At 45.1% G+C, this 16109-nt stretch overlaps 1 protein-coding gene across 1 annotated transcript in view; it reads left to right on the top strand.

The window, feature by feature from the left end:
- Positions 1–16109, top strand: part of LOC137656874 (pre-mRNA-splicing factor syf1 homolog) — a 110136-nt gene that overhangs the window by 38442 nt on the left and 55585 nt on the right. Inside the window, exon 6 of the mRNA XM_068391244.1 lies at positions 12570–12859. Within this exon, the coding sequence (XP_068247345.1) occupies positions 12570–12859 (290 nt within the window). The remainder of the gene's footprint in view (positions 1–12569; positions 12860–16109) is intronic.

The following is a 16109-nucleotide window of genomic DNA, read 5'->3' as shown; positions in this document are numbered from 1 at the left end:
TGCTCTCAGGCACGCGGACCATTGAGTTTCTGGTCCACCAAGTCTCGAGCTTGTGGGCCAATACGATTCTCAAACGTTGGGACGCTGTGGCTGAGAGGTTCCTCCAGAAGGTTCCCAGTTTGGAGATTAGCAGGCTCAGACACTCTTCCGTGTTCGGTAAGAGTTTGTTTGAGCCTAAGGATGTGGAGCTTACCGCTGAGAGGTGGAGGAAGTCCAACCAGGATTCCCTTATCCATAGGGCCCTGACATCGAGGCCCTACAAAGCTCCAGCGGCTCAACAGCCCCATCCAGCTAAGGACACGAAGAAGACCACTGCAGCGAAGCCGAAGGTGTCTAAGCCCTTTCCTGCCAAGAGCAGAAGGAGCAAGAAGTCCTCCAGGGGAGGCAAGAACCCTAGAGGTAACAGCCGAGGCCATAAACGCTATGGTTGGTAGTCCCCCTGCATGTCCACCAGTGGGGGGATGCCTACAAAGTTGCGCGACAAGGTGGCAGCAACTCGGGGCAGATACCTGGGCGATTTCCGTGATCGCTCAGGGTTATCGCGTCCCGTTCACAGCCTCTCTACCTCCCCTGACAGCGAATCCAGTGTCGTTGAGCTCTCTTGCCATGGGATCAGCAAGAGGGCAAGCCCTTTGGGCAGAAGTCCAGACCATGTTGAAGAAGGACGCTCTCCAGGAGGTTGTAGACGGGTCCCCAGGCTTCTACAGTCGACTCTTTCTTGTGAGAAAGGCGTCTGGAGGCTGGAAACCAGTCATCGACCTCTCAACCCTGAACGGGTTTGTCAAGCAGACTCCGTTCAGTATGGAGACAGCAGACACGGTCAGACTCGCAGTGAGACCACAAGACTTTATGTGTACACTGGACCTGAAGGACGCATACTTCCAGATCCCAGTCCATCCGTCTTCAAGGAAGTACCTAAGATTTTGCCTAGACAACAAGATCTACCAGTTCAAGGTGCTGTGCTTCGGTCTCTCCACAGCCCCTCAGGTGTTCACCAGAGTGTTCACTCTGATCTCTTCGTGGGCTCACAGGATCGGCATCTGTCTCCTTCGTTATCTGGATGACTGGCTGATCCTAGCGGACTCGGAGGCAACCCTTCTTCGCCACCGAGACAAGCTCCTCAAAGTTTGCCAGGATCTAGGGATCATGGTAAACCTCGAGAAGTCCTCTCTGCAGCCCTTTCAGAAACTGGTATATCTAGGCATGATCATAGACACCAATCTCCACAAAGCCTTCCCATCAGACGACAGGATAGCAAGGCTGAGGAAGGTCACGAGGTCTTTCCTCAATCGAGAAGAACTCCCAGCCCAATCATGGCTACGTCTCCTCGGCCACATCTCCTCTCTGGCCCGTGTCGTTCCCAACGGTCGCCTCAGAATGAGATCCCTCCAGTGGCAACTCAAGTCACGGTGGAATCAAGGTCACGATTCCCTGGACACTTTGATCCCTATGGGTCCTGCGGAACGGACGGACCTCCAGTGGTGGGTAGCGGACAAGAACCTACGAAAGGGAGTGGATCTTCTCGTCCTTCCCCCGGATTTGATGTTGTTCTCGGACGCATCAAAGAAAGGGTGGGGGGCCCACGTTCTGAACCACAGGACCTCAGGCCTGTGGTCAGAATCAGAAAAGTACCTTCACATTAACCTGCTAGAAATGAAGGCCGTGTTCCTGGCACTTCAGAAGTTCCACCAAGTCCTGGCGGGCCACTCTGTAGTGGTGATGAGCGACAACACCACAGTGGTGGCTTATATCAACAAGCAGGGAGGTACCTTTTCGGAACAGCTATCCCATCTTGCAGTAGAGATCCTGAGATGGTCTGAAGTACACTCGATCTCGCTAGGAATGTGCTCGCCGACAGTCTGAGCAGAGCGACGCAGATAGTGAGTACCGAGTGATCTTTGGATCCTCAAATAGCCAACAAAGTCCTGACTTTGTGGGGTTCCCCGACGGTGGATCTGTTTGCTACAGCGCTGAATTTCAAGCTCCCGCTGTACTGCTCCCCGGTCCCGGACCTCAAGGCTCTCTGGAAGGATGCCTTCCAACAACGGTGGGACAACGTCGATGTGTACGCCTTTCCCCCGTTCTGTCTGATGAGGAGGGTGCTCAACAAGACCAGAATATCAGTCAATCTTTCAATGACCCTGATATCTCCGCTATGGCATCACGCAGAATGGTTCCCGGACCTTCTGCAACTCCTCACGGAGGTTCCGAGAGAACTCCCTCCACGTCACGAGCTACTCAAACAACCACACGCTAACATCTTCCACAAAGCCGTAGCTTCGCTTCGACTTCACGCCTGGAGACTATCCAGCATCACCTCACAGAGAGAGGATTTTTGCAACAAGTTGCGAACAGGATGTCTGGTCACCTGCGCAAGTCATCCGCAGGGGTCTACCAGGCGAAGTGGCGAGTCTTCTTTGGTTGGTGTCGTGGAAGGGGTATCTCTCTCCTCGATGCCACTATTCCAGCAATAGTGGAGTTCCTTGTGTATTTGCGGGAGGAAATGCGCCTTTCAGTCTCGGCAGTGAAAAGCTTTCGCTCAGCCTTAAGTCTTGCCTTCAGGCTTAAAGGAATGGACATTTCTTCCTCGCTGGAACTTTCCCTTCTCATATGGAGTTATGAACTTACCTGGCCTCAGTCGGAAGTGAGACCCCCTCCATGGAACGTGGTTCGAGTTCTCAGGTCTCTGAAGAGACCTCCCTACGAACCATTGCGCCAGGCTTCAGATCGCCACCTTACCTGGAAGACGGTTTTCCTGCTAGCATTGGCCTTGGCCAAGCAAGCCAGTGAGCTACATGGTCTCTCGTACGACATCGCCCATTCAAGGGGATGGGGGAGGTAACGTTCAGGTTCGTCCCTGAGTTTGTTGCCAAGACTCAGAATCCGGGAGTGCCGGACCCTAGGTTTGACTCTTTCCAGGTTTCGAGTCTCCGTTCTGTAACAGATGACCCAGACCATCTCCTACTTTGCCCAGTGAGTAGTCTGAGGTTGTATCTTAAAAGAACAGCTGCAGTTCGTCCCCAGGTGCGAGCCCTGTTCGTGAGCACCGTGAAGACGAAGAGGAGGGTCACCAGGAATACCATCTCGGCCTGGATTCGCAAGGTGATACGTCTGGCCTTGAATCCTGACCCTCCTCCGTCACGTTGCCCTAGAGCGCATGATGTCAGGGGCATAGCTACGTCCCTGGCTTTCAAGAAAAATTATTCAGCGACGCAGGTCCTTCAAGCTGGGGTGTGGAAGCGTCAGACCACCTTCACGGCCCACTACCTGCAAGACGTGACACACAGGAGGCTCGATACGTTCTCTATCGGCCCTGTGGTGGCTGCACAACAGCTGGTCTAACCTCAGGCTCCTTAATGGACAAGTAGCAGAAGGTTGAGGGCATTGTTACCCGGTTTTAGTCTGCGTGAATGAAAAGATCTGTCTGGCCCTTATTCTTTTCTTCATCCTCTCCTCCCTTGGAGAAAGCAGCATCCTGGGTTCTTTGCACAGCTGACCTCGAACCTCTGCAGGTAAGCCATGCTCCCTTGTGTTCCTAGTATTAAATGTAATACTGTCATGTCCCCATACCCTGACGAGGTGGTATTGGGAGAGTCCTAGCCTAGATTTCCATCTGAAGAACTCCAGGTCAACTTCCTAGGGCGAGTCACTTCTCACCTTCACACACAGCTTATGTAGGCCACAGCAGTTTCACAGCATGCCAGCAAGGTGCAGGGACCCCTTATTTCTTGAGTACTTACACACTCGAATTTGGGGTCCCCGGGCAAGCCAAAGCCAGTATGGCAGGGACTTACCTCCCTTCCTAAGGGTTGAGTCACCCCATGTAAATAGCGTGGTTTGTATTTCAGTTACGGAACAAATGACAAATTCGTAGATAATTTGTATTTTTCCTAACTATACAAACCTTAGCTATTTACACATATTTGCCCATCAGCCCTGTCCCCCGGGATAAGTCCTATCTCTAAGCAAAGTGAAGCATTCACCGGTGTGTGTGAGGGTGGGGGTAGCTAGCTACCCCTCCCTACCCCTTGCTAACTAGCGGCGGGGTAGTAAACCCTCGTTAAAACTTTTATGGCTCGTCATTCAGCTATGCCGAAGTAATTACCCCATGTAAATAGCTAAGGTTTGTATAGTCAGGAAAAATACAATTTTCAATATTAAACTTAGCCGGTGATTATATAAGCTGCAGCTCTGCTGCCCGACAGAAAAACTCTACGTTCAAAATACGCCAGCGATCGCTATGCAGGTAGGGGGTGTACATCAACAGCGCCGTCTGTCGAGCAGGCACTCAGTACTCAATGTAAACACAGAACTCAATTTTCTCTCTGTCGTGCCACCGGCAAGACCTACTAATTCGCTGTTGCTTACTGGATTGGTTTTCACATATTTTGGTGAAGTACACATTTCTAGTTATTAGCTTTCGCTTTGCAGACGTTATCTTCAATACATCCTTGCATTCTTTTATTGATTTTGGATTATTTGTTGACGACTTTGGATAGATTTTGAATTCCCCTTTGACTAATTCAAGATGGCTGACCCTTCTCAAGTCCCTAAATTCAGGAAGTGTAATGCTAGGGACTGTTCAAGGCGTCTTCCGAGGGCCTCTATCGATCCTCACACCATTTGTTCCAATTGTCGGGATAAGACCTGTCAATTGGAAGATCGATGTGAGGAATGCGTTGGGCTTTCGGAATTCGATTTCATCGAATTCCAGAAATACACACGTAGGCTAGAGAGAGATAGGGTCAGGAGAAGTTCATCTCGCTCCGTTGATTTTTCCTCTCCTCATGCCCCACAACCTATTCCTTCCCCTGTAGTGGTTGCTCCTGATCCCCCTTCTAGCACTCAACAACCTTCGATGGCAGATATGATGCGTGCCATCCAGGCTCTGGGTGAGAGAGTCGAGTCATTGGTGAGTGACCGTAACCAACTCATGGCAGACGTCAAGGAGTTGAAGTGTAAGAGTGCAGTGGGTAGTGACAAAGTGAGTGGTAGTGTTGTGGAAAGTGTTGTAAATAGTGTTGCGCTTGAGGGTTCGTCTGTTCGTGCCTGTCGTCCTCCCAGTCCGGGACCTCTTGCAAGCTCCCAAGCCCAGGGGAGAAGCAATGTCGTACGACCAAAGGGTTCGAGAGGCTTTAATCAGCGAACAGACGTTCCCTCCGTGGTTTCGGACGTATCTAACCAAGATCGCCCCACCCACAAGAAGACGAGAGAGCCCATTTATTCCTCGTCTGCGGAAGATGTTTCTCGAAAGAAACAATGGACCAAGGTCTCGCGGCCTCTTAAACGCAAGTCGGTCCCTTCCGCGCAAGTCCAACGGCCCAGTTGTAGCCACTGGGTCAGTTCGGACTCGCTGCAGTCTTCCGATGACTGCACACCTCCTAAGAGAGGCAAAGCGGTACCACATCAGGCAGTAACACCGTCTGTTGCCGCACCTGCTACTGTAGACCCTAAGTGGTCTTTGCTGCAGACCATGCAGACACAGTTGACGTCATTAATGCAGGACTTTCGTGCGGAGAAGGTTGACGCTGCACCAACCGCTAGCCTACAACCACCCACGGTTGTGCGTCCAGTGGACGCTGAGGCTACCTTCTCCCGCACTCCAGCTGTGAGAGTCCCGCCACCCATGCGTTCCAGTGTACCCTGCCAGCCGCATGTTGACGTTCAGCGACGCACGGAACCTTCCGTTGACGTTCGCGAGTTACAACAACAACTTAAGTTGTTTTGTTTTGACGCGGTGCGTCAACCTCTGCAACCCTGTGTGGTTACCACTACTCGCCCACAGCAGACTAGACAGTCTGGAGTAGACGCTTTGCGCCCCCGCGCTGCTATGGTTGTTGCCAGCTCACAGACTGGGCAACAGTTTCATGACGTTGCGTCCGGTTCAGTCACGCATGCACCCGTGCTGCCGGACTCAGCTGACCAGCCAATTCCTACTCCTTTGCCGCTTCCTCCTCAGTATTCAGATGATGGACTCTCTGATGATGACGACGCTGCACACATTGACGACCCGCATACGGACATCGACAAACCCAAGACCACGCAACCCTCCTTGGACTTTAGGAAAGTTCTTGCACTGTTCACGGAGATGTATCCTGATCAGTTTGTTTCTGCGGCCCCACGCTCTCCTCCATCTGAGTTCGCTTTAGGCACGCAGTCATCCGCGCCTGCCTTTACGAAGCTCGTCCTCGCCCGCTCGTCTAAGAGAGCTTTACGAGTGTTGGGAGAATGGATGCAGTCCAAAAAGCACCTTGGGAAGACAGCATTCACGTTTCCCCCTGCGAAACTCTCTTCCAGATCGAGCGTCTGGTATGCCACGGGAGAAGTTCTCGGCTTGGGAGTTCCTGCCTCTGCCCAGGGCGACTTCTCAAGTCTAGTAGACTCTCCCCGCAGGCTAGCCATGAGACGCTCCAAGATTTGTTGGACTCCTTCAGACTTAGACCATCTGATGAAAGGAGTGTTCAGAGCCTTCGAGGTTTTTAACTTTTTGGATTGGTGTTTGGGAGCGTTGAGCAGGAAGATCTCCCCTTCTGACAAGGAAACTTCCATGCTCATTATGTCCTGCATGGACAAGGCCATACGAGACGGTTCCAGTGAGCTTGCGGCTTCGTTCGTTTCCGGGGTCCTCAAGAAACGGGAAAACCTTTGCTCCTTCTTGTCAGCTGGAGTAACACAGTGTCAGAGATCGGAACTTATGTTTGCTCCTCTCTCAAAGTGCCTTTTCCCAGAGGAGTTGATAAAGGAGATTGCTGCCTCCTTGATTCAAAAAGACACGCATGACCTGGTTGCGTCATCTGCCCGCAAAGCCACCCCTTTGCCTACCGTGTCTAGACCCAGGATGGACACTCCAGCGTCCAGATTCATTCCGCCCTTTCGTGGCAGAGCCTCCAGCAGAGGAGGTGCTCGTGCCGAAGGGAGACGTGGGAATAAGAAGAAAGGTACCAAGTCCTTTAAGGGCAGAGTCTGACTGCCACCTTCTTCAGACAGCAGTGGGAGCCAGACTCAAGAACTTCTGGCAGTCCTGGGAGAAAAGGGGCGCAGATGCACAATCTGTGAAGTTGCTCAGAGAAGGGTACAAGATCCCGTTTGTACGCAAACCCCCTCTAGCAACGTCTCCCATCGATCTCTCTCCCAGGTACAGAGAGGAGGACAAGAGACTAGCTTTGAAGCAAGAGGTGTCTCTCTTACTAGAAAAGGGAGCGGTAGTCAAAGTCCGGGACCATCAATCCCCGGGCTTCTACAACCGTCTCTTCTTAGTGGTAAAGAAGACAGGAGGGTGGAGGCCGGTGCTAGACGTCAGTGCTCTGAATGTCTTTGTCACAAAGCAGACGTTCGCCATGGAGACCACAAAGTCTGTTCTAGCAGCGGTCAGGAAGGAAGATTGGATGGTCTCTTTAGACCTAAGGGACGCTTACTTTCACGTCCCCATCCACCCAGATTCCCAACCTTTTCTAAGGTTCGTTTACGGGAAGGTTGTCTACCAATTTCAAGCCCTGTGCTTTGGCCTAAGCACGGCTCCTCTTGTCTTTACGAAACTGATGAGGAATATTGCCAAATTCCTGCATTTAGCGGACATCAGAGCCTCCCTCTATTTGGACGACTGGCTTCTAAGAGCTTCTTCCAGTCGTCGCTGTCTGGAGAATCTAAAGTGGACTCTAGATCTGACCAAGGAATTGGGTCTCCTGGTCAATATGGAAAAGTCCCAACTGGTCCCATCCCAAACTATAGTGTACTTAGGGATGGAGATTCACAGTCAAGCTTTTCGGGCTTTTCCGTCGGCCCCCAGAACAAGTCAAGCCCAAGGATGCATCCAGAACATGCTAAAGAAGGACCGATGTTCAGTCGGACAGTGGATGAGTCTGATAGGGACGCTTTCATCCCTGGAACAGTTCATTGCGTTAGGGAGACTGCACCTCCGTCCCCTTCAATTTCACCTAGCTGTTCACTGGAAAAAGGACAAGACGCTAGAAGCGGTCTCGATCCCCATTTCCGAGAAGATGAAGTCATCACTGACTTGGTGGAAGGAGAACATCAACCTCAGAGAGGGTCTGCCCCTGGCTGTTCAGACCCCCAACCACGTTCTCTTCTCGGACGCATCGGACACGGGCTGGGGTGCGACATTAGACGGTCGGGAATGCTCGGGAACTTGGAACTCGAATCAAAGAACGTTACATATCAACTGCAAGGAGCTACTGGCAGTTCATCTGGCCTTGAAAAGCTTCAAGTCCCTCCTTCTAGGCAAGGTGGTGGAGGTGAACTCAGACAACACCACGGCCTTGGCGTACATCTCCAAGCAAGGAGGGACCCATTCTATGACGTTGTACGAGATCGCAAGGGACCTCCTCACTTGGTCAAGAGATCTAAACCTGTCTCTAGTAACGAGGTTCATTCAAGGCAACATGAATGTCATGGCGGACTGCCTCAGTCGGAAGGGTCAAATCATCCCAACAGAATGGACCCTACACAAGGATGTGTGCAAGAGACTATGGGCCACATGGGGCCAACCTACCATAGATCTCTTTGCAACCTCGATGACCAAGAGGCTCCCAATTTATTGCTCACCAATCCCGGACCCAGCAGCAGTTCATATAGATGCCTTTCTACTGGATTGGTCCCATCTAGACCTTTATGCATTCCCCCCGTTCAAGATTGTCAACAAGGTACTGCAGAAGTTCGCCTCTCACGAAGGGACAAGGTTGACGTTAGTTGCTCCCCTCTGGCCCGCGAGAGAATGGTTCACCGAGGTACTTCAATGGCTGGTGGACGTTCCCAGAACTCTTCCTCTAAGATTGGACCTTCTACGTCAGCCACACGTAAAGAAGGTACACCCAAGCCTCCACGCTCTTCGTCTGACTGCCTTCAGACTATCGAAAGACTCTCGAGAGCTAGAGGCTTTTCGAAGGAGGCAGCCAGGGCGATTGCTAGAGCAAGGAGGACATCCACTCTTAGAGTCTACCAGTCGAAGTGGGAAGTCTTCCGAAGCTGGTGCAAGTCGGTATCAGTATCCTCAACCAGTACCTCTGTAACCCAAATAGCTGACTTCCTATTATACCTGAGGAAGGAAAGATCTCTTTCAGCTCCCACAATCAAAGGTTACAGAAGCATGTTGGCAGCAGTCTTCCGTCACAGAGGCTTAGATCTTTCTAACAACAAAGATCTACAGGACCTCCTTAAGTCTTTTGAGACCTCGAAGGAGCGTCGTTTGGCTACACCGGGTTGGAATTTAGACGTGGTACTAAGATTCCTTATGTCAGAAAGGTTCGAGCCACTACAATCAGCCTCCTTTAAAGATCTCACTTTAAAGACTCTTTTCCTCGTTTGCTTAGCAACAGCTAAAAGAGTCAGTGAGATACACGCCTTCAGCAGGAACATCGGATTTTCATCTGAAACGGCTACATGTTCTTTACAGCTTGGTTTTCTAGCCAAAAACGAACTACCTTTTCGTCCTTGGCCGAAATCGTTCGATATTCCAAGCCTTTCAAATTTGGTTGGAAATGAACTAGAAAGAGTCTTATGCCCTGTTAGAGCTCTTAAGTTCTATTTAAGACGAACTAAACTTTTACGAGGACAGTCAGAAGCTTTATGGTGTGCTATTAAGAAACCTTCTTTACCTATGTCAAAGAATGCAGTTTCCTATTATATCAGACTGTTGATACGAGAAGCTCATTCCCATCTGAATGAGGAAGACCATGCTTTGCTGAAGGTAAGGACACATGAAGTTAGAGCTGTCGCAACTTCAGTGGCCTTTAAACAAAATAGATCTCTGCAGAGTATAATGGACGCAACCTATTGGAGAAGCAAGTCAGTGTTCGCGTCTTTTTATCTTAAAGATGTCCAGTCTCTTTACGAGAACTGCTACACCCTGGGACCATTCGTAGCAGCGAGTGCAGTAGTGGGTGAGGGCTCAACCACTACATTCCCCTAATTCCATAACCTTTTTTAATCTTTCTCTTGAAATGTTTTTTATTGTTGTTTTTTGGGTTGTCCGGAAGGCTAAGAAGCCTTTCGCATCCTGGTTGATTTGGCGGGTGGTCAAATTCTTTTCTTGAGAAGCGCCTAGATTAGAGGTTTTGATGAGGTCCTTTAGTATGGGTGGCAACCCTTGATACTTCAGCTCCTAGGAGTCGCTCAGCATCCTAAGAGGATCGCGAGGCTCAGTAAGGAAGACGTACTTAAAAAGGCAGAGTAATTGTTCAAGTCGACTTCCTTACCAGGTACTTATTTATTTTATGTTTGTTATTTTGAATAACTGCTAAAATGAAATACAAAATACTTAGCTCATAATAATGTAAACAAGTAATGCTGGTCTCTACCCACCCCCCTGGGTGTGAATCAGCTTATATAATCACCGGCTAAGTTTAATATTGAAAAATGTTATTTTTATTAATAAAATAAATTTTTGAATATACTTACCCGGTGATTATATATTAAAGGACCCTCCCTTCCTCCCCAATAGAGACCCAGTGGACCAAGGAGAAAATTGAGTTCTGTGTTTACATTGAGTACTGAGTACCTGCTCGACAGATGGCGCTGTTGATGTACACCCCCTACCTGCATAGCGATCGCTGGCGTATTTTGAACGTAGAGTTTTTCTGTCGGGCAGCAGAGCTGCAGCTTATATAATCACCGGGTAAGTATATTCAAAAATTTATTTTATTAATAAAAATAACATATTATCTACGAATTTGTCATGTTTCCCTGGTGTAACAGAAGTGGCACAGTGGCTTACAACCATTGAGGGCAGAACTCTAAACAAATATCTAGAAAGAGCAGCTGTTGATAGAAGCTCCTAAACAAATATTCATATAAAAATCAGCTGCTGAATGCAACATTAAAGATAGAAAAGCACTGTGAGAGTGAAGACCACCACGCCAGCTTATTTCTTGAAACCAGTGTGCCTTTCCCTGAATCAATTAATCATTTCCAGTTCTTTACATAACAGTTTAATATCCCAGCAAGTTTCACCAATTTATGATTAATATTGTGGCTGTATGCTTGATGAATGGAATTTGACATTTTGCTTGACCTTGTCCCTGGACTCGACCTTGACCTTCAACCTTAGCATGTATGAATTGGCGTAGATTTTCATACTCTCAAATATGAACCAAGTTTGAAGTCTCTGTGACAACAATGTCTAAACTTATGGCTGATTACGTGAATTGGACATTTTGCTTGACCGTGACCTTGACCTTTGACAAAAAATCAGCAGGGTCTGGACATTGGCTACCCTTAAAGTTTGACTGCCACTGAAACGTTTTATCTGCCACCACATGGTCCCTTGTTTCTGGGGATGAATATTTGACCTTATTCCTGGGATATTTGTTTCAATATATGAAAAGAACCAATTACACTGAGGGGAAAACATCTTTCAGTGAAAAGTCTAAAACATGTAGGAATACCTGTCTTTTTTTTTCTCACTGGAACACTTAGAAGTCTCTAGAATGCTCCTTTTCCAAGGTTTTTTTTCCCAGGATCAAAATGGTGATCATTAGACTAACACTCGCTGTCTAGTTTCTTGTACTCTATAAAAATAAAAAGAAAAATTATGAGATAATTGAGATGAACAAGAGCACAAACAGCCTGACATAACTAAATAGATTTAAAAGAATTAAAGTTAAATCTTGTTTAGTACTAAATTCTAAATAATTTGTATTTTTTCTAAATGGTCTTTTTTTCACACTGTAAATAGAAAAGTGTATGATGTTTATTAGTTATACAGTACAGTATTTTCACAACTATCTAGAACATAAAGATTATATGGTAAGTGGATGAAAATGTTTACTGTTGGTTACAAGGTCTGTGATAAAAAAGAACTTTTAAATCATGAAGATTTCCATGGAAAGATTTGAAATTTTAGCACAAGCACTTATTCTTGTGATTAATCTAGTAGGAGTTATAGATACTTTGATTTAGATTGTTAGAGGGAAGACGCCACAATTATTGCGATTGTTAATTGTTGATTCTAGTGCAAGCAGAAAGTTCTTCAGGTAGTTATTTACCAGTATTTTAAATAGGTATCTAGCATTTGTAAAATCCAGATTTATTGCTTGTAATATCACAACAAAATGTTTTGGAGTAATCTTTATTATACAGAAGGCTTTTTTACACATACAGTACAGTATACTGTACTGCCTTCTTTCCAGCACAGTGTGGCTCATATAAGTAGTGCAATTAAGTGAGCGACACAGCAGGTGAGATGAGGAATTCCAAGTGATAATGTAGATCATACCTATTTGTTATTTATTAATTTTACATCATTATTTAGTTTTGCTTAATTTTTGTATCCCTCTTATTTAGTACATTGTTTCAATTTTTTGCCATATACATAATGTAGCTCTCCCAGTTAGGACCATTGTAATTGTAGCCTTCTGATTTTCTAATTAGTGTTGCAGGTTGGTTTATTTTGATAATGATGATGATAGTAAATCTTACTTGACACTTCACTCCATTCAAATTGTGGGGTGTTATTAAGGGAATTGGATGATTTTGGTAATATTTTTGTAGCATGGAACATTAAATAGTTTTAGATAATTTCTGATGTTTCATATAAATTTTCTTTATCCAAATAGGAAACCAGTTTAAAAAATGCTGAGGCTATCATTCGTCATGGTCTGCAGCGGTACACGGACCAGGTCGGCATGTTATGGAATTCGTTAGCTGAGTACTACATAATTAGTACTTTGTTTGAAAGAGCCAGAGATGTTTATGAAGAAGCTCTGCGGAGTGTTATGACAGTGAGAGACTTTACGCAAGTTTTTGATGCTTATGCCCAATTTGAAGAACTGATGTTGAAGCAGCGCATGGAAGAAGTTGCTTTAATGGATGGAGATGAAGAGGAGGAAACTGAATTAGAGCTAAGGTAGGATTTCATATGATCTTGAAATGTGGTGATTATTTATACTCTCAATGCAACAAATCTAAAGTAGCATCATTTATAGTTTCAACGATAAAATATGCAAGGATTTTCACAGCTCGTTTATAAAGAGGTGGATGTTCCAGTATCTTTGAGAGTTGAGGTGATGCTGCTTCAGATTTGTTGTATTGCGATTTTCTTTGAAAAAGTCACACAAACTTCTGCCTATACAGTTTACTCATAACATGAATGATAGTTACCAATAAAATCAAATGATCTTGGTTCAATTATATGTTTACAATTTTGATAGTGTGAAGAATTTTCCTTTCAGTATTAACAGTTCATATATAACTTTATGAACCTAAGGCCAAAGAATGTTTTTGGGTAAGGGTATAAGTAGTCTAGCAATGGATAATGCTTAACTTCTTTTTCTGCCTTGGATTATTTTGATTATTTTTGAGGTTAGAACAGAAATAGTATGTTATTCTCTGTTCATTAATCAGTTACTTTGACCTTATAATAGATATAATCTATTTCATGGTTGATATAATTGTTTGGTACTGTAATTGATACTGGAAGTTGTAAATGATTAGGGAAAAATTTTAACATGTGGCAATGGCTTATGTAACATTGCACAATTAAAAGCCCCCATAGCCTAGCTTAGACTACCTCTGCACATACTGAAATGAAGACATTTGGCCTACAAGTTGAAGAGCGCTTGGAAATGCAATGGCAAAGCTTAAAGTGAATACTGTATGCATAATTCCTGTTAGAAAAGGAGTTTAACAATAAATGAAAAATCTACTTAGAGTTAATTCATAATAAGTCTAAGGAAATGTTAATTGCATATTATTGTTGGTCTTTTGAGATGTAGTTAACTTAATCCTGTTTGTAGGCTTATGACTAGATTAACATTGAAACTTTTCCAGTCTTCCATAATCATTTATTCAAAACCATAAAGTTTTTTTGCTATTTCAATGCCATGGGGCAAATTTGCCAAATATCAAGCTTGTGCATGGAATTTAGTTGCTGAATCTCAGGAGGGCAAGTGACTTTAATAACATGTAAATATTATTTTTTGGGGTTAATGTTCTGTGTGGTCTCCAGGGACATTTTTCCTGTGAAAGTGTAGAACAAGGAATCCAATGCAACATAAATGCCAAAGAAATATTTCCTCCCTTGCTCTAGGGCCAGTGTATCAACATGTAAAGTATGGATTCATACATAAGAGAGACCATTGAGTTCAGTATGGATTCATACATTAGAGAGACCATTGAGTTCAGGCTCTATTGAACTCGTCAGAGCACCTTTGGTTTGCTGAAAACTGTATGCTTTGGGTGACGCCATTATTAAGTCATCACCACTTAGACAAAAGAGACAGCCTTGCCTGCACATCAACTTCTGGCAGCCAATCACCATGTCTTATTTTGTCTTTCTAGAAAACTAACATTATGGTCCCTGTGAAGTGAGAAATCATAGATACGGTTAAGTAAAACGAATCAAGTTTGGTTGGTTTTCCTCTATTTTTTATACTAGTGTTAACATAATATGTTTAGATTTGGTCAAATGCATCGACAATGGAGTAATTGTGCGTCTGTAATTCCAATTTGTATGGCGTTTGTGGCCGTTACCCTCAGCTTCAAGAAACATTGAAGAGTCTTGGTTCTCCACCCTTCCTAGTATTAAAATTTCACATCCCTTTTTAATTGAATATTTAGAATATTTAATTGCCAGCATAATTCGTTTTTCCATCTTGGTTATTATGAGCTTAATTAATGAATAGTTATTTTATTGATACAGATGTAGGTAACTGTCAGTAGTTATCTATTTTGTAGTAACAAGACGATACCTTGACTTATTTAATTTATGAATAACAAAATTGGTGGATAGTATTCAGCCTCAGTGAGGTTAGGCCAGGGGAGAAATTGTCAGTTATTCAGGCTATATACAGTAGTATCATTGGGTTATATAGTAATATTTAGCAATAAGATTATTTTGAACAAGTGAATAACTCATCAATCCGCATTTAACTAGTATTTTCTCGTACAGGAATATGTATGTAAACATGAATAGTTGTGAAAAGGTATCTGTTCCCTCCTATACCCCAAGGGTCAAGAGTGAGGGGGAGAAAAACTAGCCTGGAGCCTTTCCCCTTAATAGGAAGTTTTGTCCTCAACCTTCCATATTCATCTGATATAAGTATTGGAGGGATAAGGGGGGTTACGAATTAACCGTACAGTATATGGTTAGCAAGATCTCTCTCACTAGTAACTTTGTAAGCCACTGGTTCAACTACAGAGTAGTTAAGGAGAGGGCTAATCTAGATGACCCCCTTTGCTTACCAGCCCCGAGAAGTTGACACTCTATGTGATAGATAGGAGAAGGGGTAAGTCGTCTATGTTTGCTAAATAATTTCAGTTGAGTACTTCCCCATAGTAAAGAAATTATCTTCCTATTTGAAAACTTGATAGGCTCAAGTTAATGTGTTGACTATTGGTTTGGTAAACCATAAATTTAACTACAATGTACTGTACTAGGGCAATAAGAGTATAATCCTTGGCCTTCTCACTGAATACTGCCCATATATGATTGTTAGGGGAAGGGTCCAATCATTTGTTGAGCCTATCTCTTTTAGAAATGTGGCCATGATAATTGAGTAAGGGATGGGAGATATATGCTTCTCTTGGATGATATAGAAATAATTGAGATTTTCAAATAACAAAATATTGTTACAGATAAATGAAAGTAAAACCAAGAGTGTGTGTGTTGGATGTAATAACCCAGCTATCTCTAAGTGGGTTCACAAGTTTTATTGCTATCATAGTGTCTGTTTTGCTTCTTGCTTCTCTGTCAATTGCATTTTTTGTTTGCAGTGGATCCATTCTGCTTGGATTCAGCATCCACTTGCAAAAGGCTTGAAAGATAAGATTGTTTTTCTCCTTTCAGAGTGAGTGAAAGGATTTGCTAAGATTTATGGGTCTGGTGGGACCTTAGGGATCTTATCTACCCTGCAATTCCAGATGTAGCAGTTAAGGGTTGTGGAGATGGGGTTGTAGTGGACCAGGCTCTTTTCCAGGTAATAGATTTTGTTTCTGAGGACTCTTAGATGCCAAAGAGAATGCAAACTTACCACAGGGGCCCTTAGAGGTTTCTGTCTTCCCTGAGAGTTATACCTTGGGAGCTTCCCCAATGTCTAGGCTGCTCTCTTAAGTCTGCTACCACCCAGGATTTTGTTAGGCAGGTTACTGGTCCACCC

Source organism: Palaemon carinicauda, chromosome 17 (genome assembly GCF_036898095.1).
Source record: "Palaemon carinicauda isolate YSFRI2023 chromosome 17, ASM3689809v2, whole genome shotgun sequence".
NCBI classification, from domain to species: Eukaryota; Metazoa; Arthropoda; class Malacostraca; order Decapoda; family Palaemonidae; genus Palaemon; species Palaemon carinicauda.
This window is presented reverse-complemented; position numbering and strand designations above follow the sequence as displayed.